At 41.6% G+C, this 24,919-nt stretch overlaps 3 protein-coding genes across 3 annotated transcripts; 2 read left to right on the top strand and 1 right to left on the bottom strand. All coding sequences in view use genetic code 11, as the record gives it.

Moving 5' to 3' along the window:
* Positions 1–328: 328 nt before the first annotated feature.
* EGR_05096 (Ubiquitin thioesterase zranb1-A) lies at positions 329–10,736 on the top strand (the record flags this gene model as incomplete). Its single annotated transcript, XM_024494345.1, has 8 exons — positions 329–1,250; positions 1,325–1,452; positions 2,925–3,117; positions 4,161–4,286; positions 7,164–7,537; positions 9,380–9,611; positions 10,079–10,187; positions 10,520–10,736. The coding sequence occupies 8 exons, from the start codon at positions 329–331 to the stop codon at positions 10,734–10,736; spliced, it is 2,301 nt and encodes a 766-aa protein (XP_024351294.1).
* Positions 10,737–12,613: 1,877 nt separating this feature from the next.
* On the bottom strand, positions 12,614–19,010 carry EGR_05095 (Dolichyl-P-Man:Man(5)GlcNAc(2)-PP-dolichyl mannosyltransferase; the record flags this gene model as incomplete). Its single annotated transcript, XM_024494344.1, has 8 exons — positions 12,614–12,678; positions 13,531–13,700; positions 13,741–13,793; positions 14,411–14,453; positions 15,720–15,902; positions 16,883–16,982; positions 17,319–17,401; positions 18,937–19,010. The coding sequence occupies 8 exons, from the start codon at positions 19,008–19,010 to the stop codon at positions 12,614–12,616; spliced, it is 771 nt and encodes a 256-aa protein (XP_024351293.1).
* A 207-nt stretch (positions 19,011–19,217) lies between these two features.
* Positions 19,218–21,670, top strand: EGR_05094 (PI-PLC X domain-containing protein 3; the record flags this gene model as incomplete). Its single annotated transcript, XM_024494343.1, has 5 exons — positions 19,218–19,275; positions 19,577–19,992; positions 20,031–20,173; positions 20,881–21,100; positions 21,524–21,670. The coding sequence occupies 5 exons, from the start codon at positions 19,218–19,220 to the stop codon at positions 21,668–21,670; spliced, it is 984 nt and encodes a 327-aa protein (XP_024351292.1).
* Between the last annotated feature and the right edge of the window lie 3,249 nt (positions 21,671–24,919).

Genomic DNA, 24,919 nt, shown 5'->3' with positions numbered 1-24,919 from the left:
TATTTTTTGTTTTCTTCCTGGGTCGTTGCATCATTTTACAATCTTCACTTTATTGAGCGAAGTACCTTCCATAATTTGAGTTAAACTGTAAACAATATCAGCTCCTGCCTTATGCCCCCGCGCGTAAACATCTTCACATTCTCTGTAAGGGTTAGTGTGAAGTTGATCAGCTGTTTGCTGCATGACATGCATTGGGATATTCGACAGGAACTGAATTTTACCGTTTCGCTTTCTTCCACACAGTATTCCAGTAATACCTACATAAGAATAGGTATACATGGAATTTGTGATATTTTGGCACTTGTCGATCTTTTGGCAGAAATATAAAATGGCCGAGGATGCTAGAAAATGGGCGTGTCCCCGCTGCACTTTCGAGAATTGGCCACGTTCCCTACGTTGCACTCTCTGTGACGCCCCACGGCAGACCTTATACCATCCAGTGGAGAACAAGTCACCTTGCATTGATACGAGCAACTCCAAGTTGTTCAGCGGGGGTTGGTCTTGCCCCACTTGCACCTATGACAACTGGGCCGCATCCGGCCGTTGTACTCAATGCGGCACCACTTCACCCCTTGCCTCCACCTCAAAGCAGCCCTCTACTGACTACTTACCTTCTTCTCCATCCCTCACGTCATTGGGTGTCGTTAAGTGGATCTGTCCTTCATGCACTTATGAAAATTGGCCGAAATCCAAGCGCTGTGTCATGTGTAGATCCTCTCCTCCACCATCATCTCTTGCCTCCTCTAGCAGCTGTACTATCACTTCCACCATCGACTGGATTTCTGCATGCAAGGCCGTCATCACGGGTGATTCTGATGTTCTTAAAAAGTTTATTCTCACTGCCGGATCTCTGTCTCCTCTCTCCTCTCGCCAACTCACCCCACAGGACTGTCAGATGCTGGAACAGTGGTCAAGTGGCGAGAGTAATGTCCTCAAACCTGGCCTTTCGCTACTTGACTTAGCGAGATTCTATAATCGGACCGAGTGGGTCAGTAGTCTTTCGGCCCTTTATCCGACAAGCTCTCTGACAAGGCCAGGTGCCAAGCGTTCGGTCTGCCAGTCAAGCGCTTGTGCAGCAAAGGAGTTGCGGCGACTCTTGGACTCATGTGTGCGTCAACGGAGGGGGTCATTTCGCTGCTCCTACCTTATTGAATTCGGTACCTTTTATCTCCCCTCAGAGATCAGAGATTTGCCCTGCTCATCACGGGAGGTGATGTTAAAAGAGCTCTGTGATACTGAGGTTCAAAATGGTTAGTTTTCTGCTTCATTAGACGGAATTCGTGATTGTATCCTTCATTTATTCTCCTCTTTTTCGTGTCCTCAGAACTGGAGGTTCGAAGCCAAGTGATCAATTGGTGGGTCGTTGAGGGACAACAAAATCAGCCTACCAGTCGACTTCTAGCCCTATGGAATCGAACTGACGGTGATTGCTTGCTGGATAGCCTTATGCAGGTATTTAAGTAGTTTTTAGGAGATCCAATATGTGGTGCTTTTGTAGGAGTTTCTCGTATTCGTGTCACACCTCGATTTCATAAAGTTTGAGGACTCTGTAATTGTAGGGCAAGATATAACTGCATTATTACATTGCCTTTGAGTTGATACCGTTGTGCTAAGGTCAGATTTTTCCGACTTGATTGATGTCACAGTTATGAAGAATGTTGTCACCCGACTACCTTTCAACCTAAATTTATTTGCAGTATGGAAAGATTGTAATGTAAGCAAAAGATTGCTGCTGAGTTCAGTTGCTTAGTTATCCGGCTGACATACGTTGGGGCTATGATGAACCAAGGAAAAGTATAGTTAGTTTACATAGAACTTTTCTTGTAGCCTCTTCAGCTGTTATTCATTTTATGAATCAGTTCAGGGCTCCCCTTACTTTTCTGACTGTGGATGTATCTGATTCGGCAGCCAGAACGCATTGAATCCACCATACTTGCACAGCTATTTCCGAACTTTCCAATCTACTCATAGGCAACTCCATGAGATAGAGAATATGACACTCATACCAGCCTCGTTCTTGGCGGTGGATTTGTGACTCTAGCACACCAACTTACAGTACTCAGTGTAGGCCAGTGCTAAAATGCGAAAGCAGCCTGTTTGCCAGACAGGATTATTTATAAAACTCATTTGAAATAGATCAATTATTAATTCTTCTGTCTTGACTGTTTCCAAAGAAAAAGTGAAGTGTGAAAACGTTTTGAACATCATTCAAATGCATGAAAAAGTTGACTTCTGCATAAGAGTAACTCAACCCTTGATATTTTCCCGACTACTCTGTGGTGAAAGCTTTCCACAATTGGCTTATGGAAGCAGTGAAACTTGCTTTTTACTGTTATTCACTATTGTATCATTGAATCTTATCAAAATCAATTACATGAAGTGTTGCTCATTCATATTTCATAATGTTTAGCAGATTCTTACCATAATCTTTTGCTTTGGCTTAATGCAAGATAACCAGATGAACGCTTTTACGAAGCTGTTAAATGTAATTGTTTTACTCGTTTGTATCACCTAGTTATACGATGTTTGTAGATCCACAACGGGTTTCACATTTATTTTCATTAGGGTGTACAATCTTCTGACGTTCATTTGTCATGTTTGGATTATTTGGGTCCTAACTTATCCATCACTGGAATCTTAATTATTGAAACTCGGAACACTGCTAGGTGTGCGTGATGCAGCTGGCATTCCAAGTCTAAGGCATCAGGCGAGATATCTTGTGGTTGAGACGGGCACGAACCTAACACGTGAGAACTATGCTGCTTCGCTTTGAGGCTGCACTTTGTGAAACCGCGTTTTAATCGATGGTATTCCGTCGTCATCATTCCCTTCTGCAGTCAGCGAACGTGGTTTTCATCCCGTTATCACACCCACACCTACACACATAAATGAGTCCACTGACTTAGTTCCTCTTTTTCGAATAGGCCTGCTGGGGAGTGTTCGACCAGCAGAGTACCTTGCGTCATGCGTTGACCGAGAGCATAAGAGCTTGCGAGGGGCAGTTCTACCGAATCTGGCGTGAACACGAAGTCCATCAGGCCGCTAGCCAATATCAACCGGATGAAGAGCAACTCCTTCGAGATTGGCATTCTGCTTTGACCGCAGCCAGTCTAACCCGTAGGCCCCTTTCCCTTAAAGAGGGAGTTGCTTTCTATTGGTTGATTGACAGTTGAGTCGAAGGGTAGGGCCAAATTCGGGAATCATAGCTGTAATGATTGCTGAAGGTTTTGCAGTCAATAAAGGGGTCGTACGATCGTACTAGGTGCGTTGGTTATTTGCGAAAACAATTAAATCAAAAGGTAATGTACTGATATAGAATTCCTTGCAGGTAGCATTTAAAGACCGCAGAAATATGGTAGTCCCCCCCAAATGAAAGATAGTTATTGGTACCGTAGGCATATTCATGAGTGATCCTCTCAACGAAATTCTAAACGTAACATTAAAAGGGGTTGGTATCGGAAGACCTAGAAGGCCAAATGTTGGGGTTTACACGACCACAAAATGACCACTTATTCCCTCCTATCTAGACCATATAGCGACACCGCTAGGTGTTCAAAACGTCCGCTGTTACTGCCTCTCAGGAGAATCGAGGACCATGGAGTAATGTTTTAGTTTTCTTATTCTAATCCACTTCGTTTTTCATTAAACATGCTAAGTGGTAGCTCGGGTGAGGAAATCTGAGCGTCACAGTTGTGAGCCAAATAGTAACTGCCCCTCTTTTCGTTATAAATGTCTTTGTGGACAGCACGTCTTGTGGTTGAATTTGAAGCATTAACCTAATCAATTAGCCAAGAGCCCTGGTATTGATGCTCTTTATCTGCTGTGCGAACTCAATGTTTCTATTAGTCAAGAGGTCGACAGCTCTTTTGTGCTCCGTGTCAGATTTGGAGCCTCAATTTTGGGGCTGAAAAAGTCTGTGATTTCTTAGGAATAAGTCGTTTTGCATTGGTAAACGCGTTGTACGCGATTTTTTTGTGCTATTTCACCACCATATAGTGCGTGTGGGTGCTTTTTTTTTGAAAAACGAAAGCCTCTTACGCCAATGCATCTCATGTTCGTGTATGTGAACTTTATAAGGTTATTTGATGGTGTCCTTGTTGTATTCTGCTGTCCGTGATAAGAGTTGTTTCATGGGGCAGTTGATTTCTTTCTTCTACTAGGTTCACCTCTGGAGCAAATTCACATCTTCGTCCTTGCGCACGTCCTCCGTAGGCCAATCATCGTATATGGTGTCAAGTACATCCACAACTACCGCGACGAACCAATCGGACTGGCAAACTTTGAAGGTCAGTAGTTGGTGTGGTCTGGATGGAGGAAGGTGTATTAACACCTGACAAGCTTTACCCCCAAAAAGACACCTGCTTGTGGTTGATTTGACATTCACATCGTTAACAGAGCATAGGGAGCCGAAATACTAGGGGAAGGTCAGAGTAAACATGCATTAGCATGGGTGGAAATATCGCATGATGTGTGGTTTAAAAGGAAGTGGCCTTATTTTTCAGCATACAGAATGACTGGCAGGTTAGAGGTATATGCGGCGTGAGCAGGGTAACGGATGCTATCTAGCAGAGAGATGAAAGTTTGCAATCGCCCTAATTGGGAACATGCGTTTTTCTGTAAAAATAAAAATGAATTCTTCCCTTTAGATGTCGACTATAATTTCTTTTACTTCCAGCTGCACTAGTTTCACTTGATCTTGTCTTTTGGGTGTGGCTTTTGGTTGTTTTTCGCTGCCCAACTTTCTGTCCACCTACACTACACCTACTGTGATAAGAAAAGCAGCGTCTATCCCTGTCATACGTAAACTTTTGTCCAGCATATAGCGTGTTGAGCTTCATGCTCAATAATAGTTTGAGGCAGTTGTTCATTCCTTTATTTTCTAATAGTAAAAGAAGACAACACGGATGTCAGTAAATCCAAACATACAACACCCTGTTTTAAAGTGCCACGACTGGAAAAGTATGCAGCTTGGTTTTAAATATCTGATTGAGAGAATTATGTAGTTGCCTCTTCTTTCATCGCTCGTCCGAATCTTGTTGCTTGCATATATGAGGATCATATAAGACAAACCGGGACTCTTAATTTAATAGGCATTCCATAAGATGGCAATTTATCATGCTGGTACTACACGCAGTGGAAACTGTCGTATCGGGGGCCGACGCTCATGTCGTGGTCCACTCCATACATCCTTGTTGGCTAGAGCGTAAAGCTCCCAGGTATCTAACCGTACAAAAAAATTCGGACACAGTAAGGTAATGGGATGTTCAGTAGCTCAGCAGTACAAACGTCACGAGGACGACCGCGTCTGTTTTTATTTGACAGTTTCAGTTGTGATAGCTGAATGAACAGTAAACATAGCACATCCATCCGCGATTACTTATAACTTGAAAAATTTGGGCTATGCTGGGTGTCTTTTTGTGTCGAAGTTACTTTTAGGAACAAAGCCTATTTAGAAGCTGGAGTAAGCATATCCATGTAAAGGGAACTCATTTTCCACTTCTAGGAAGAAGTTGTTTAGCTAAAAGTTCCCTTTACTTTTGAACCTTCCATAAGCATGGCTATAACAAACCCATTTATACAAATGTATCCCTTTTCGTCGTTCTCTCAAAAATTTTCGCGTTAATCTTACTTGTGCAGGGCACGAAGTATGCGTGACATTATGTATTCCACGTGACCTAAGAGTGCTGTCGTGCTGCGTGGCTTTCTTGTTCCTTCTTGGTGTCTGATGGACAATATCCTTTTGCTGAGCTACACCATTAACAATATCTTCACGCTTCATTTGTAAGGAAAATGTGAAGTAACAGTTCCCATTAGCTCTCGATATCGTAGCCACGCACCTGCTGAGTGCCTGTTTTCCCGAAGGTCGTTTGTCGTTGGATGGTTTTTTTGAACCGATCTGTAGAGCTCTGGACAATCTATGGGTTCGTAGTTCTTCGTTTGCGAAACTAAAACCAATCATTTTTCAAGTATATCCCACTTAATGTAGTGGTTATATGTTACTGACTATTTCTAATTTTGAAAGACCGTTAAACATTTTTGCTTTTGTTTATGACGTTTTGATGGATCAGTTTTGTAATTTTTTATAAGTCTCTTGGAATGTTGATGCGTACAGCTCGAATATTAAAAACTCAGGCAGACTCCCCAAACTACTGTATTATTTCTTATGTTTATTGGTTAGTTTTCTGTTTGTTATGCGTCGATAGCATGTCTACTGCGTCTGCAACCTCCTGTTTTATGTTGGCTCAAAGCTGGTGGCGTTTTCTTGACGTAGTACTTGCCTGTTTTCTTTCCTCAAGAATGTGATTGTGCTTTGCTTTACGACGTGTACGCTGTTTTGTAGAACCAAATCACATGACCTTATGCAACTCTGTTGTGTTTAGAGCCTTCCCTCCGCTTTGCCATCTGGCAAGTTTTCCGTGTTTTAAAGTCTTTTGAGATTCCTGGAAAGTAGGGGACTGAGAAACAAATACGTTGTTGCAATGATATAGGTCGCTCTTCAGTTAAAATGAGACCCATTTTTATAAGTCGATTTCCGCCTGATACTTATTCAAGCACCCATGTAACGAATGAATAAATAGCCTTTTCCAAACTCAGATCGAATTGAGAGGATAGTGCACTTGTCCGTTTGGCTGAATGGAATGGAGTTAATTTTTAAGAATCAAGGTCATCACTAGGAATGATTCTGACGTACCAATTGTCATAATAAAAGTCACATTGAAATCTCCCAGGCGGGATTGCCTTTGGCTTATCGTCACTTGGTCAAAAACTCCTGGTTATTGGATAGTGAAATATCAAGACCGACGACAAACAACTTTTCTTGTCGATTTTTGCCAGTTTTTAGATTTATTTTCGTTGACTGCTACTTTGCTTTATAAAATTTTTTAATTGTCGAATTTTACTATTTTGAATTTGTGTTTGACTGCTGCTTGATAGAATAATCTACATTATTTGTTGTTGTTCAGACTACTATCTATCCATTACGGGTTCATAAATATCAATTCTATGTCCAATTGGGATGCTCCTACTTTTCACTGTTCCTGTGCCCCATAAAGATCTTCATTCTGACTATCAGCATGTTTGAATAATCGGTTGATGGATAAGTGCAAAATGGGGGTAAACTGTACTTCTCACAGTCGATTATGGTTTTCCCCTTTGCTGTTCAGGGGTTTATCTTCCACTGCTCTGGGAGTCCACCTTCTGCTCCCGCGATCCTGTAATCCTCGGCTATACACGAGGTCACTTCACCGCCCTCGTTCCTATCGAGCCACCTCGCAATCCTGCTTCACCCGCATCTACCTCCTCCTCCTTATCCTCTGATGGCTCCTCTGTCACCCCCGCCTCAACCGTTACATCTACCGCTTCTTCCTCTGCAGCTGCCGCTGTTTCAAAATCGGAGGGGGAGATGGAGGATTGCGCTTCAGCTGAGCGGTGCGATCCGCTCCACCTTCCCGCTGTCTCTGAATGCTCGATCTATCTGCCCCTTTTTGATCGACACGGTACTCCGCTGCCGATCCCCTTCGCCTCAAAAAGTGCTGTGGTAGGCTTTGCGCTTTTTCCATCATCGATGTTGTCACCTTTTTATCAGATGGCTTTTCTTATTGTAAATGCCTCATTCACTTCTTCGTGTTCCTTCCAATGAGTTCACTACTCTCTTCACCTTTCATTCCCATAAGTACTGTAGTTAGTCATTGTTAATCTCGTCCTTCTGGTGGTTCCTCCCCAGGCTCTGTCAACTTCGCATTCTTAATACTACTCTTATTCCATCCGAAAGGCGCCAAATCATCGATTAGATATTACTTTTTTTCACTTGAGTCACCCATAGTACGATTTTCAATCTGCCCCTTTTTATTTTCCATTTATGCAGCTTAATGGGCTTCTCGTCTTTCTCCTCCACCTTCATATTCTTGCTAATCTTGTGGTTCCATCCAATAAATCTGCGAAAAGGTGATAGTGCAGTTTTCCCTTTTCTATCTTTCTGCCAAAGTGATGCTCATTCATTCACATACGCTGTTGTGCGTTGCTGTTTCTGTGCATCGCTACCTCCTTTATGACATCGCGGTCATATCAGGCGAACGTCAGCCCTGCTACATAATAAGCGACAGGGTTGGTCGGATCGAGCACACCTCAATGCTGTCCATTTATAAGGGTTGCCTATTTTCTGCAGTAATTCTTGTATAAACTATCGAAACACTTGCTCAAAATGGAATACCTTCGCAGTTTGTACGGAATCGCCGAATCCCACTGCTGATTTTGTCATAACTTTAGGTCAATGCGATGTCTTGTGTTGGTTTTTATTTCATTTCATTAAAATTGTAAAATGTGTTGAAAAAACGTCCATTGACCAAAATGTTTGGGATTTTTAGTCATTTTTTCCTAGGTTTGAAACTTGAAGCTTCGTATGAACATGAAAAAAGACTCTTCCCAAAACTACCGTTAAATTGATGCCTGATGTTGATTTGGAAAAGCCAACTTGAATTGCGATGATTCACATTAGTCCTAGAATTTTTTTGAGGCCTATCTTAAAATCGCTTGCTAAATCAAGGTTTGTAATGGCGGAAAATGTTGTTTCTCATTTTATCCTTAGAGGAAATCCTCTTTCACGATTGTAAGCCACCTTTAAGGAGGAAAACAATTCACAGGATCATTCTAGGTGGCAACTCCTTCAAAGGGAATGGCATGTCCTTTCGTCGTCTTTCATAGATTTGATGTATTCGTGCTAGAGCTCAAAATGGAGACAAGGTAGATTTGGATGGTGGCTAGTTTATCCATTTTGGCACTTTACTTTCACCACATATATATTTTAATCATAGAATCCATAGTAAAAAGGCGAATTCACATTTCATAAAGCTTTTCTGATCATTCGCAAAATGAAATTTTGGCCGATGTTTGCTCACCTTCATTCGGCCTCCTACCACATTCCAGTTTGTCTAAAAAGTCGTATCATGGAACCGACTGTCAGAAGTAGATTAATTGGATCAGATATTGGCGTCGAAGCTGGGTTTTTATTTGGTATGTGGAGCCTTCGGTAGGGGTGCAGAGTAAATATCTGTTGTGAGGTACTGCTTAAAAATTGTAAGTGGACTTCGTGTTTATTCCATTATCGCGCATTTCAAAACACAAGCTCTCGCCAAATTGTCGTGGATTTTGGAAAGGCGGTTGTCGTGTTTGATGACATGTTTATGAGACGTGATGTCATGAAAGAAAGATCTAAAAATGTGCGCAAGATGATAATGTGAGCCCTATGAAGGAGATGCCCATGTCTAGAGACTCACAGAGTACTTGAGCCTGCTTCTCGTCAGGCGGGTGGGTAGCACCTCTACGTTCACTGAATGCCTTGCTAAGAGGAGACGGTGAATTGAACTACCACTTCCCTTTGCAGGCCCCAAGCGATACCCAACTCCTTCGTGATCGGCTGGAGACGATGTCGACCCGTCGGGGTCTGCTCCTGGCTCGTCTGTGTCTGCCAACAAGGAGACACTGCTTAGTAGAGGACATCGTGAGGGACTGGCTTCTCGTTTATCGCAGGATGGCTGCAACCACTCCCACGCCTTCTCCTGCTTCTGCTAACGCGACTGATGCCAGTGGGAGTAACGGCGTGGGGGTCTATGGTGGTAGACATCCCTTTGATTAACTCGGGGAGTACTCGTCCCTCCCCTTCCTTGGCTGTGACGTCACAATCACTCACCAGCATACTCATTCTGTGCCTATTTTGCAAGAGAAAGTATCAGATTTCACTGTACAACCATTTTAGTTTGACCGGATACCTATGAGCATATTATTTACATTTTGTATTAGAAGGACAAATGCATTCTGCCATTTGATGTCTGGCCTTGTGCTGTGGTTGAATGCTAGGGTTTGTACTGGAGTGCTCCACCGAAGTGATGGCGAAAGCTAACACCGCTTAATCTTATTTCTCAGATTGGTGCGGACCTGGTGCATACCTCTTTGTTTGACATCAAAGAATCATCGTTTTGTGAATCGAATCCGTGCAGATGCTGGCGAAAACATCGAACCGTCTAGGCTCTAAAAGTGAAACTTCAATTAAGCGACTTGTTTACACACTTCTGCTGCACTTTAGGACGAGCAGAAATGAATGTGTCTCGACAGGCAGCACTCGAGGCGTCTGCAGTGGTGTTTAACGCGACATCTTTAACTTCAGCCATCCTCCTGCTTTCGAGGAAATGGAAGTGATCGGTCGAAAAGGAAGTGTTTCATTTGCCTAGTTCTTCTCTTTCTTGCATGCACGTAGATGATCCAACAAGATTGCATCTTTTCAGGTGTCAATGGTGAATTCTGGCCGACTGCATGATTTGTCGATTTGGACGATTTGTTGCGTGTAATTTTGGAATTCCAGTTTTTTGTGTTCTGATCGTCAGAGCACTACTAGAAAGTGTACACTAACATTAAGTCACCTGAATCATTCATGCCACATTGTGTGAAAGGAAAAAGCGAGCTTGATTCATAAGTTGACGTAATTAATCTGACTTCTTCGAAACAAACCTTCATTTGTCCTGCCTAGATTGCAAACTCGAGACCGCCAGGCCGCAGAAGACAGAATTGTCCCCGATCAGTTGCTCATGCGCGGCATCTTCAGCGTGGGTTCTCACTTTTCAGAGACTCAATTTCAGGTTTTATCCATCTTCACTTTTGAAGACACAACCACATGTCTGGTGTGGTGTGATTTGGGGCTGCTGCGTTCATGTGCCCTCCATCGAACTCGCCGATCCGATTGTTAGACAACCCCACTTTTGTATCTAGCACTCTCACCGATGTTGATGCATTCACGTAAGGTAGTTCAATTTTTTCTATCACAATACATTCCCTCCACTCACATCGTCGTAGTTGATGAACTAAGGATGAAAATGAATAACTATTGCTCCATTACCAACCACTGGAACACCGGAAGTTTCTATGATGCTCTATTCACAGATATCAGGCTAACTTGACTTAGATCACCTTTCAATAACAATTTTCACGGGAATATTTTGTTTGTCCGGTGATGGAGAGAGTTTTGTGCCTAGAAATATATTAACCGCGGATCTCACAGGACTAGATGACTCGTCAAGGTGGAGTGTTACTTGGGCATGTGTCAAAAATGAAATCCTCCCAAAGCCTTAACTCCGCAGAGCATATGTCGAAGTCATCTAGTACCATGTTTGTGAATAGAATCTAGAGAAAGCTGACCCGGGTTTCAGCACGACCTCAGATGTAAAACTTTCACCCATTTATCTTGTGTGAATTTGTGCTTTTGTGTTCCACCTGCCGGCAGTTCAGCCCCATGTACACCTTTTTTTGACTCACGCGATGTTAGGGACAATAGTTCATTGCAAATTGTAAACAATCCTTCAAAAACTGAAATGAAAGCATATTTTGAATACTTTCAGGCGTTCAGAAGTATGACTAAATGAGGCAAGTAAAACAAGGGAATGGGATGTATTATTCATTGCCTTGCATACAAACGCCCTGGATGTTTTTCCCAAATGTACCCCGCATGCTTCGTGAATTATAGGTCACAATTTCCCAGGGTCACAGCTTCCTTCCGTCGCGTGGTTACATCACACACACACGCATGGAGGGTGTAAATACAGCACATATTTAGTGATTGAAAAGTGGTTAACTTGGCATTCCGTCCATCGTCTCACTTTTCTGGTGCTAAACTTGTTCGCCATCCAGCATCACTGATGGAACGTGACCCCGACGGTGTGAAGCCACCCATTGTCCCCAAAGTAATTCGCACTTGGAGTTCTGAGGTCAATAACAGCTTCAATGACTGCTGATTGGGTCTCTCCCTAGGCTTGTTCTCATTTTTACTTTGTTATGTAGGCTGCTCACTGTTTTCAAACGTACCTTCCGATAATCTGTCAAAACTCTTTAAAAAATTTCTTGCAACTTTTGAATATCCTCCCCACCGTGGAGCATCGAAGTATCAGCGGAGCGTCTAACTAAGAAGGCGCAACTACGTGACAAAACAAATCCCGGCCTAACGAATTTAAGCACAGTGACAAACGGATCACGCAGACAGCTCTAGAGGCTGGTGAACACCCGGCCGAGTGGGAGGCAAAGTGAAGAAAGGATCGCCTAGTTTGAGTGGCGAATATATTGGCGACATTAAGCGCCTTTGTTATCATTTTCCCTTATCCGAACGGACCGGTTGAGTCGACTCTGAATCTAAAGTTGGACGATTTGAGGGCTGGAGAACGTGCAGTGAGGTGAGGCTATCCAGGCGCATCCCCTCACCTCTCGCAATTGTTTCCTACCTTTCGTTCGCACAATGACCAAGCCACTATTGCCAAAGGAATTCGACGTAAAAGCTACTCCAGTGTTTGCTGCTACTTATCTGGATGCAGATTCATTTCATCTAGACGTAAGTTTACCTCAGCTCCTGGATCCTCCAAGATCAATGTACAATTATGACTATTAAGATGACTAGGAGTTTGTTAAGGTCAAATACACTTTACCCTTCTAAACAGAGTCAAACTGTACTTTATTTTCAAAATGACAGCGCAAAACAGGAAATTGAAATGATGACATCCACTTGGTTATGAATACAAGTACCCAAGAAACTCTAAATGACTTCACCAAAAAATGAGCGTTCACGTATAGGGAGCAAAAGCTAAGTATAACAATTTCTGAATTTAGTTGCATCCAATTGGTTTGATTGAAACCAATTAATTATACCTTGCAATAATTGAATGCATATTTTAGTAAGCGGAGAAAAAATGCGGTTGTGGTTATAGTATTTACTCTGAAGTAGCCACCTTCTCTGAGTGTGAAATTGGTGATTGCACAATCTGATGCCTCATTTTGCTAAACCTCTGATCCTTGCACTTTAAAAATGCATATTCACGAAAATAGGAAAATCTTTTGGGAAGATGAATGCTGAATTAACGATACGTCGTTTGTTCAAAGCGCAGTTAGACTGCGTAGGCCCTTCATCCTCGCTAGGGGTGTCAGTTACCACTTTATTGTCATTTCTCCACCCATTTCGCCAGTCCTTTTGGACCTTCATAAAAATATCCTGCCCAGGCTTATAGTCGTGAAAAGTCTTCGACGAGACCTCAAGCATTGTAACCTTATCTCAACTTTCAAGTGGCAGCGATTCAAACAGATGAATAAAAAATAAATTGGATGTGCTCTAGAACCTCGAGTCTTTACAGATGTTGAAAGAAGTCATAATGAGGCTCCTTGGGGCAGTAGGGCTTAGGACCGCTAGCCCAGCCGGGAGGCCAACCCACCCTGCGTTAGTACAATGGTGGAACACCTAGGTGGCCCCATTACCAAAAATGCGAATTAAACTAACATCCAAATAACGCATTAGGATAATACTAGGGCAGAAAATGTATTGTCGATGTACAGGAGGGCTGGGGTGGGAGGGCTACTGGTAACACTCGGAGGTCATGCTGCCCTCTGGAAGTACAGTCGCGGGGGATTAAGTGCTCACGTAACCAAAAAATGAGTTAGAAATAACCAAAGTGAAAGTCAGATGGGTGTCTGCTTCGGATATTGTCCGTATGTGGTGCGCCAAAATACGTTTATTTATTTTAAAAAGACGGGCTTTATAAATTATGGTGAATTTTTTCCGAGCATTACTGATATCCAACCACACTTGCAAAACTCTGCAACAGGCTTTCAATGCGCCATCCAGAGGGTTGTAATAAAATGGTACACTGATTTCACTATTTTCTTCTTTGACGACTTTCCTACAGCCACACCAAATAAGCCCATAAGTACTCATCATACCTTAGACGAAAAATTATCTCCGTTGCCCAGTAGAAAATACGCCATTTAATGTCCTTAAAAGGAAGAGAAAGCGAATTCATTCGCCCTTTAAAAGCTTCCACAAAATACAGTTGCAAAGGGTTTGCATCTCCCCTTGTCGTGCGGCATGCACTTATCCACGGTCATTGAAACAACTAGTCTCACATGAATTTTACTGTCTGCACAATGTCCCAGTCACTGGCAGCCAATTCCAGAGATGATGGCACTTCTTGTGTGGCTTCACGCCGGATCGCGCGACACCACTGTTGTCAATACATCTGAACTTGACATTGGCTTGGATTATTTTCATGGGTCAAAGTAGGTGACCACGACCTCGAATGAAACATTTGAAGTATCCTATCTACACTCAGTCCGGGAGCTTACATACTCGAAGTGTTGATGGTGCAGTTCTGGCATCTCAGCAGCAACTTATTTGCCTCATGATTTAACAAGAAAGCTTGAACGAGTGTGTCAGACTCTAAAATACAGTCCACTTTCTGTCTTCAGCTCAAGCGGTGTTTCCACGCAAAAGACTTGATTCGTGTCATTGACTAAGTTTCTGTTATCACTTTGGATCAAATATCGAGGGTAGTAGGGTAGGTCGGAACCCATTTCCCAGTAAAACGCAGGCTGAGAGATTCTCCTTTGTTACGTCCTGTTGTTGTGCATGCTTATTCTTACCAGTAGAAAAACAACTTTAAAAAGATAGTATTAACAAAACTAATGGGACAGAATCTGATTTCAAAGAGAAGCTGACTAGGTAGCATCACGACAGGAAAATAAAAGTATTGCAGGCGAAAAGTTAGGGACAATGACCCCCAACCTCAAAGTTAGGCAATGAGATGTTTTATTTTGAATAGGCTATTGAAACACCAATTGCTGGATGTTCAATGCTAATTTGATAGTTAATCCCCTCGATGGGCGTTTCAACGATCGAAATTGCACCACTACTTGAGGATCACACCAAGCTGACCTCTTCTAAGCAGTAAGTCCATACCACTGCTTTGGAGGTTAGCCCCACACCTATCATCTTCGAGATGTGGCTGAAATGAAAATACGCAGAGAAGTGAAGCAGAATGTGCCAATAAATGGATACCCATAGTGAAGTGGACTAAGCACTACTAAACTGCATGGCTCCCCACAGTCTATCTCCACTGCACATCATGTTTACCCTTACGACTAAATTTAACGGAAACTTTTACGCTTAATAAGACAGAGATTAGAGAGACAGCACGTAAAATAACGAATATGATTTATTTTAACAATTTCTGCAACTCAAACTACTGTTTCTTTGTCTTTTGCCCTTTTAACCGTCCGGTGGGCACAGAGGCATTGCATAGTGGTTGGAGAGCGAGACCGAGGAGGATGATCGCGTGGCAGACGTGTAGAGTGGCACTACTCAACACCGTGGATGGATAGACATTCCAGGACATCTCGATAAGTCCGAAGATAAGGAGCCTTAGATACAAGGATACAGCTCAGCAGCTCATGATGCCGCGATTAACACAATCGCTACTAGCGTCATATATACGTGGAACTCCGTTTTATAGCTGAGCCTAGCTTTACGAAAATGTGGTATGCGCTGTTAATAAATTCAGCTGAACCGATTGCACCACACGGTGTTACAAACAGATTGGTTGATTTTAGAGCACCAAAAAAGATGAAGAAGCCCCTTGGTTTAAGGATAGCTACAACGGTTGGATTGGTCTGTGCAATAGTGCAAATTTCAGTGTCACGCCAGAATTATGAAAGGAACTGGACCGTGATGATCAAATAAGTTCTCTAGTGCACCGAAATAAAATCTCTTAATATGATAAACAGTATAGAAATATGGAAGCTAAATCCACCCCCTGCTTACCTCACGGAATCCGAAAGTAGTGCCACCGACCACAGGATAAAGGGAATGGAGTGGTAGTACCAAACGTAAAATTGGTAATGCAAGGAACGACTAAATGCGATACCAATGAAGTTGGAAACAAACATCGGATAAAGTACATCTAAAAGTAAAACAAATTTGAAGCAAAACCAGTATCACAAAGGCAAAATAAACAAATTCAGGGAGATTCAACCTACCCTCAGCAATAATTTTTTGCTCTTGGGAAGGTGGAAGTGGTTGCAAGAATGTTTTAAATCCTCCACAGGATCTAAATGAGAAATCGAAGAGTGAAATAAGAGAAAAATATAGCTGGAAATAGGGCCTTACTTTAAACTAAAGGAGCGTCTTAAATGAAGGACTAAAAAATCCTACCTACTGAATTTCATGAGGAAGAATGAAAGCAAAAGAAGATGGATGACCAGCAGGGCTGCGTGAAATCGTCGGTCAAGAAAAAGTGCTTCGGGAATGACTCGCCAATTTACTGTCCATTTGTACATGAACTGCCGACTGAAATCAAAGGCGCGACTGAAGTAGGCTTCAGAATTGCGGAAGAAGAAGATTGCTCCCAAGAGAACCTAGAAAAGAGCAGAAGCATTATCAGTTTTTCGGGTAGTATTAACCCTGAAAACAAATTATATTGATGACGTTATGGTGACAAGTGCAATAGATAACTACCTGGATAATACCGCATTCAGCCAGGTGCCCAAGTGTTTCATATACACCACGGTATTTGAGCAGAACAAGGAGAAAACCGGGTGAAAAAAGCAAAATGTTCATCTTCACCCCAACGGCCATGCTGCGTTTAGCAAAAAAAATAATTAACACATGAATTAGATAATATCTAATAAAACTGGACCACAAAAACTACCTGAAGAATACAGCTGCGCAAGAGAAGTGATCGTAAAGGCACCAGTTTACTGATGCGTAAAGGAAAAACATTGCCCAAGGATCATTGAAAAGTCGTAACAAGTAAATAGAATGCACCCGATACGAGGCAAAAGCCAAAATAAGGATAGGAAGTAAGGGGACCTACAGGAGAGAAAGTACGAGTAGTTGAATTACCTTTCTGAGTTTCCGGTAGATATTGAGAACTAAGACCATGGTTATCGCATAAAGACCTGTGAATAGACACTGGGCTGCAAATATGTTTTTGCCGTGATCTGTTAGAAAATACAGAAGGGAATAGATGTAAATATGCCCAGCGGGATAACTAGAATGGAGGATTAAGAGGTTACCCTATTTCCTTACACACAGGGCCCAGTTCGGCCGATTAGTTGGTCATAATCACGTGTCCCATTTAGGAAAACTTCCGACTGTTGCATATAAGCGACCCAGTCAATTTCAGTATCTAAAAGGCTTATTTAAATACTATATTGTACATGCAACACTGTGTAACACGAATACACAAAGTGCTAGATCCAATACCCAAACTATTGGCAAAACAGTGATGACAAGCGGTGGGGAAAAGAGAATGTTTTTCCCTATAATAAAGTATTTTGTTTTGGCTAGCATTGTTTCTGGATCTAGCACACTGCTAGGCTACTTTAGTGACGTGCAACCAGGCACAAACTCAGTCATGCATCTTATTGGTTAATATCACATGACCTATTTGAGCGCTCTAGGTCAATAATGTGACAGTAATTAAGCTATAACCTTAATGCTTCGCTTGTTTTCCAGTCCCTACCTGTTGGCATCTCAAAAATTAAATTCCTTTGCTTAATGAATGTCTTCTGGGACTGGCATAAACCAATGAGAATTACTTCTTTGCTAAATATCAGAAAGAAGGGAAGTTTAATGCACATCTTTATCTAAGAATAAAATTTTAATCCTCAGCTGGTGCTTTTTATCGATGTACTTTCAATGCATGCTATAAACGTAATTATGATTGCAAAGGACCATACCTCAAATGTGATTAATTCTTTCGAAGTTTATATGGATAATTGCTGGGTTCATTTATTTTCACGTCTCCTTTGAGGCTAGTGGTTATAAAACGTTTTAAAAGATAACACCAAATCAATGAGTTTTGAGTCGAATTATACCAAGACATTGATATATTAATAAGTAGTAATGTATTCCCGTTGTTATAAATTCATGGGATTTGGTTGTTTATTATGAATGTAGTTGCTATTTCTGGAGCCAAGTTGCCAGCTGTACATAATGAACTAACTTAAAACTGACAACAAACCTTGTTCAGACACATCTTTGTCATTAATACTTTACTTCTAGGAGGCTGTCAGCATGGCCCGGAGATCATGTTGCAGAGCAGAAGTACGATCTGGGAACAATGGAATGCCAGCACTGTTAAACCCAGCTGAACGTAATTTAAGGTCATTATATTGTCACCGATATCACATAATCGGCTTAACCACCTGTCATTTTCGAGTTCAGGTTAAAAAGACTTGAATAGGACATCCTCTACACCGTAAGCTTCAGCGTCTATTCTGACCCAACAAAAAGGTTGAGAAGATATACGCATAAATAAAGGGCTACACCATCCAGTGGAGCACTACTTAGGGGGACTAAGTAGCCCAAACCATATCACACTGTCAGTAAAATCACTCGCTAGTTTTCATTCCTTCATGACATAAGTTATCGCTGCCGCCTAAGTAACAGCAATTTTGAGTTGAAAAGTCAAAAAGTCATAAAATACCCTTTAAGTAATATCGAAGTCACGACAAAAAACCAGCTTTCATTGACACGTTCAGCACCATTCCCGTGCCTATTAGTAAACACGTCTGTTCACCCCAAGCGTACACACACGCACAATCTTCACTATCGAAAGCGCTAGATCACATGCGCCATCCATGGCTCCAGCACAATTCGTCTTCGTAAGCAGCCACATTAAAAATTGCATTTCATAGCTCATCCTCTTTTTAAATGTAGGTTTTAAGCGAATTCACATTAGATGAAATTTAGCCTGTGATACCACGACCAGTACAGCCCAGAAGACAGGTAAGCGACCCTCCTGTTTGACACCGAATAAGCGATAATTCTCATGTCAAGTGTGTTTATGCGAATGGGAATTATGGTTAATAGCCTCCGCATCATTTTTAGTTCCTGAGTTTATAACATGATTGAATCGTTTCTAGTTAAATTGACAAGAATTATACTGTTTTATTACTCAAGACTGGTGCGGACTTCTATAAATTCATGAAATTGTATTGTCAAATCTTAATAAGTTGTAGTGCCCCTAGACTTCTCTAAAAACGAAAGAGGTCATAATAATAGGTTAGAATATGCATTACTAACGTCGAAAAGGGCTAGGCCATGCCGCTCAGCAAAGTACAAAGGAGGAGCCTTACCTACGCCTTAAGTCAAAACGATGAGTTAAACAACTAATCAAAGTATTACAAAGTGGTACATGTTGCATAAACATTTAGCCACCTCAATTTTGGTACAACAATGAGATTAGTTCTATCTTTTCAACCAAAATACGAGCAGTTTCATGTCTATGTAACTCAGACTCATTAATTTTAACTGGTGAAAACCAACCAACATGTACCGTTGATTCTTAATTTGCTCAAAATGTGGGAAAACCTCGGCCAATTTACCCAAGCAGGATGAAGTACCCGCCAGTGATTGGATGGCTCACTTGCCCGAGAAGGCTACTCACGTCCCGCTTTCCCAGATTGCTATACCCGGTAAGCCTTTATTTCAAGGTAATATCAGCTCAAACCACTTCTCCTTATAATCTCTTTTACGATTAAGTCATGAACTAGTTTCATTTGAAATTTCCTCAATTATATGACAGAAATGCAACTGACTCCCACGATGTAAAGTCACCTAATGAATCTAAATATAAATGTTCAGCATCCGAGTCTTTCATGAAGACAGAGGGAGTCATCACATCAGGCCAGAATGGGTCTCGCTTATTGGTATGGCCTATTTAGAAATATCAAAGCAGATAATACTACATTTAATCTCTTTGTCGTTATTCCCTAGGAACACACAATTCGGGGAGCTACGGCATTCAGGAATCCTCTCCACTCTCCCTTGATATGAATTATAAATCCCTAATCAAGGTTCTCGGCCTCTTCTTTAAAATACCCTACTTCAAGTGGTCTGTGACTCAAAAAACCAATTTCACGACTCAACTCCAGTCAGGAATTCGTTACTTCGACATGCGAGTCGCGATAAAGAGGCAATCCTGCGTGGGCTTACTCTCGAATTCCTCCATTGATATTTATCCCTGCTTCTTCCTTGTCCACGGGCAGTATGCCAACAGGGTCAGCGAGGAGTTGGAAACAATTAAGAGCTTTCTAAAACACCACCCTAAAGAAGTGGCCATAATTGACTTCCAGCACTTCTACGGATTGGACGAATCTTTAAAGTCGATATTCAAGGACCTGATCAAAAAAGTAAGTCCCACTTGCAGACACTGGACTTAAGTTACTAGGTGCTTGGAGAAATGGTGGAGCCTTATGGGAGTCAAATCCCTTCTCTGGCTGAAATGTGGTCACTCAAAAAGCAGGTCATCATTTTGGGCTATGCGAAGAGTTTTGACGAACTTGAAGACGACATTTCAGTGCAGTGGCCAAGGTCTGCTATTAGGCAACCGTGGCCTAATACGAGGAATCCTAAAGTGTTGCACACTTTTCTTTCCAAGAGCTTCAAGTTAGTGTCTTTTTGTTCCGAATTTGTTCAGCCACAATAAAATTTCACCTTATGGAACCAAGGGAATTTGAGAGGCTTGAAAATTTGAATAATCATTACTTTAGATTGAGGGTGAGAAAACACAGCTTGATCCGGTGCTGCAAGTCTCTGTGATCGCTAAACAGGAATGAGATTTGTTAAAAGACACTTTTATGAAACTTCAAAAAGAAAGAAGTGTTCCTACCATAAAAAATAATTCATTTAACCGGTTGGTGGATTGGAAGTCTAGTTGTCATGGTCTAAGCAGTTCCTCCATCTCCACAGTAAGTTGTCGATTACCTAGTGGTAAAATTCCTCACAACTACACTTCGTCAAGATGCTGCGCCAAATGTTTGTCCGACCCTTCTGGACTGAACATAGATGAAGGCGAAGTTGTTAAGTACATATGGTATGATTTTCGAGAGCTGCTAGCACTCGGTTCCAGCACCGAAATGGTTTCACTACACAGCTCATGCATAATTCAATGCTTACCAACCTATCTGTGGTTGTCGAAGAAGTGAATAGTCACAAAACGTGTGCCTTATGGAATTAAGCATGTAAATCTACACTGATGCTTCCGAGCAGTTCATCAATGTATTTACTGTCATTTTCAGCGATTGGATGCAGAAAAGCAGACCGGTCTACTTTTTCGTCTTCCAAGGTATCCTCTCCCCAAACCTGGACTACATTCTCTTCAATTTCACAAGCGGACTGGAAAAACTAGCCAGACTTGCCAACACTGTTGTGGGAAAGTGGTTAGACGGATTGAAACATCTGCGCGGCATTGTCATTACGGACTTTTCTGTCCTCGGCTTTCCCGGATTTGCTCGCAAAGTCTTTTCCATGAATTGGTAAAATTCACGTTATGCATGAGTATGCAGCTTTTTGTTGAATTGCACCCTTAATTCAATCTCAATCTCTCCTGATGATCTACTCGGGGGTGAGCTGAAGCAGTTTTTAGAGCGGTCATGTTCAAGAACTGGATGAATTCAAGAGGCTGGGTCTTTAAGCGGAATTTATATTTATATCTCCTACGATAATCCTCCATTAAAATGCATTTAGCCAGTTTTGGGGAAGACTTAACAACCCATTTTCCACGTCAAAAATCCTCAAGTAATCTAATTCTACTGATTCACTTGACCCGTATTGAAATCCATGCACTTCCCAACATCCACCACTTAAGCCATCTGTACACGAGGCAAAAGGAGAGAAAAGCTCCTCTTCTTTTAGAAGAAGAGGCTCTTCCCATTTGTTCAGGAGAGACTCGGTTCACAGCCCACCGCGCACCGCGCTGAAGAATTCTGGTCTGTCACCTTGGTAAACGGGGTCGGGCCGAAATGCCGCACTATATGTGCGTCGGCAGTTGGGCCGCAATTTTCTGCAGTGAGTGACTTCGCCGCGTAAACCGTTGAATTAAAAACCTCCTTATTTGCTTGTGTAGATATACTCAACAACGCAGTAGAAGGCCCTACGGAGGCTAAAATCATAATTGAGGGAAGAAGAGAGGAGGAGGAGGGCAGAGGATGAGCAGTAGAAGTTTTCGGCTTATAAACAACACCATCCCCCTCTTCCAAGCATTCTTCCATGTTAAAAAATTCAACAAATTAGGTATACGCTAGTCGAACGGTGCTGCAGACAGCAATTTGATTAGTCTCAAGTCCAAAATAGGTAAGCTTAAGGATTCTCAAGCGGGTGAATAGGGATTTTCGAAACCTCTGGTTACACCAAACAGTTTTGGAGAAATATTGTAAAGGCGTTTTAACAGCTCTATTGATATCTAGGGCTACATAAAAGATTAAAGTAAAGAATTGATGCTCCAAAACTGACGTTAGAACAGACAAACAAAGCACTGACTGGTGTGAGAAACCGCAAAACGCGAATTTTAAGATGGCGGAGATGATAACGACTCATGGGTGCTGTATAGACAGGCAAAATTTGGCCTTAAGGTGGATGAATAAACAAAGGGTATTTAGAGGTCAAGGCCGAGTTCACAATCAAGTCACAAGCTTCCCTTAAATGGGAGTCTACTATCAGTACACAAATGTCCAAAGTCTAGTTTTACACTTGTGCTCTTCAATTTCCGTGAGTTGTGCCAACAGCCTTGGTGGGGTGGACATTTGGCCACATTCATAGTCCCTCAGCCCATCCGCACGCTAGTAGAGAAACATCCTTCTACGTTGTCATGCCCAACTGTAACCTTCAGGAAACCTGGGAGCGCTGAAACAACTTATACCACGTTTTAAAGTAAATTAGTATTTTAGGAAAATAACTTTAAGCTGCTAAAATAAACTGACAAAATTAAGTTTGCAAAGAAAAACAAACAATCCAAACTAATTGGAATATCACAGTACAATCAGAGGAGAATTAGACTACTAAAACTTTATAGGAATTTAATTTGCATATTTGTAAAATGGAAACAGAGGGGAGGGACTTGGATACTCAATACCTTAAAATGAAATTCAAATGATTAAGGTGGCATATGAAAATCAGCACAAATACAATTAGCAGATGAAATTCCCGGCAGAAAAGTAGCACAATTCTATTTAGCCATTATTTTGGTGGTTGCAGAGCGAAGAAAAATCTGATTAAAGCTTAATTCAAAATGTGCTTCTATTACGTGACTCGAAAGCAAATTGTGCCGTTTCAAATACTAGAAACAATAATGCGACAATTCCCAAGACCTTGTCACTAAAAGGTAATGGATGTGTAGCGCCGGAGGACTTCCATGAAGATGAAAGAGGGTATAATACTTGAGCAGAATATGTATCAACGACGTAAGGTAGAGCTAGAGAGGGAGCTAATGGCGTGGCTCGGAGACCTGGCCACTCGGTGGAGGTGCAATGGCCGAGCCCTGAGTGCTCCCGTGACCAAAAGAAATATTTAAACAATCAGCTTTTTACGGAATGTGTGATCTTTGATTGAAATCTTTTTGGATATAATGGGAATGGACAGAAAAAAGTGAAATAAATTCCCTGAACACTAAAAAGTTAGTTGACTGTATGAAATGCTGCTTATTACTAATAGCAGCATCTGAAAACCAACTTAGGAGGCTGAAATGGAGAATGGGGACTTAATTTCATTCACGCACAAGGAGTTTTCGTAGATCTGCAAAACGTTCTTTTTAATCTTTACACATATTGGTCACTGCCAGTCTAATCACTTCTTTACCCATAACAGGAGTTAAGGAGATATTCGGACAGTCCAAATTTTAATGCGTGCTCTGTGGTGCACTTAGAAGAACGTTGAATACCACAGTCGAGGCGCCTTGCTCCTCCATTATGGCATCAGCATATGCACTTTAAAACCCACCAATTTAATCGTCGCCTAGTCAGCTTAAAAGACATAATATCAATTGTCTATTTTATTGTTTTAAGCTCAACTGATCTGGTAACGAGGAGATTTGCTGTAACGAATCATGCCAAGCTTACAGGAGGACTTATCACATGTCTACTACTCCAAGCCCTGATAAGAAATGTAGGACGTCACATGCATTTGACATGGCAATTCCTCACAAAAGGAAGAAAAGCTTCTAGTAAAAAAATGCATAAAAGATTTTGCTATATGCACCTACAAAATTTAGTTGAATTTTCGTCTGATTTTATTATAAACTTCACTCTGTTTACCTGACTATAACCACAACATGAAAAGTGTATATTCATAAGACTGCAGGTAAAAGTTATCGCTGGACTTCCTTATGAAAACCCATGTTTTTGTATAGTTTTAATACCTATGCTAAGAAACCGACCGAATAAAAAATGGACTCTCACTCCACGCGATGTGGCACACTTAATGGATGACCGAATTATTAGAACAAAAACGAGTTTTTTTATTTACCTGCAAAACTAAGGTTTTTTCTGCCATGTTTATGTTTGTAGAGCTTAGTTTTTGGGTCTTTTAATGAATTGGCAGCACATTATCTCAACCAAAACTTGTTCCACAATCCCAGTCTATTAGCTCCACCGGTTTTGCACAATACCTCACCTAGTCGCTTATTTGTAACCAAGTGTTTGTGGTCATTTTATTTCCGCAAGTTGGTGGTATCAGAAACCTTCCTTTACAGTATTTACAAGTCCGATTAATTCCCAAGTGCCCTTCAAAGCTTCAGTGGCAATACGGTTAGTGTATCAACATCCTATCTTTTGTAGAATCCATCGAAACAAACGATACAATGGCTCAGACAGATAGTCGAAGTTGCTTGTTTTTTGACTAGTTTAAAAAGTAAAATCCGTTTATCATAATTATATCTTCATAAGACCGCAAGGTCCTGCAGATGTTGATGACTCTGCATTGAAATAACGCACTGGATAAATCTAGATTTTCATGCTGGTGTACGACATTCCAAGCCGAATAAAACAGGAAGTATATTGCTTGTTCCCATTAATGGTCAAAATGCACTGCATCCTTTTTTACCTAGTGATTAAGTGCCTAAGCTGCAGATAGCAGAAAAAAGCACCATGAACACCAGAGGAAGACACCATGCAAGCCTTCCGTGACCCAATCCATTTCAAGGGTATTAGATTAATTGGATGGTGGGTGCTACACATACACTTGCAATGAACTCGAGTCTAAATGTAAGGCCTTGATTGTTTGTTTAACCCATTATTCTGGTTTCAAGGCCACTGAAGGCTCTATGATTCTACTTTTGCTGTGCTG

The sequence above is a fragment of the Echinococcus granulosus genome (genome assembly GCF_000524195.1).
Source record: "Echinococcus granulosus chromosome Unknown EG_S00035, whole genome shotgun sequence".
Lineage (NCBI taxonomy): Eukaryota > Metazoa > Platyhelminthes > Cestoda > Cyclophyllidea > Taeniidae > Echinococcus > Echinococcus granulosus.
This window is presented reverse-complemented; position numbering and strand designations above follow the sequence as displayed.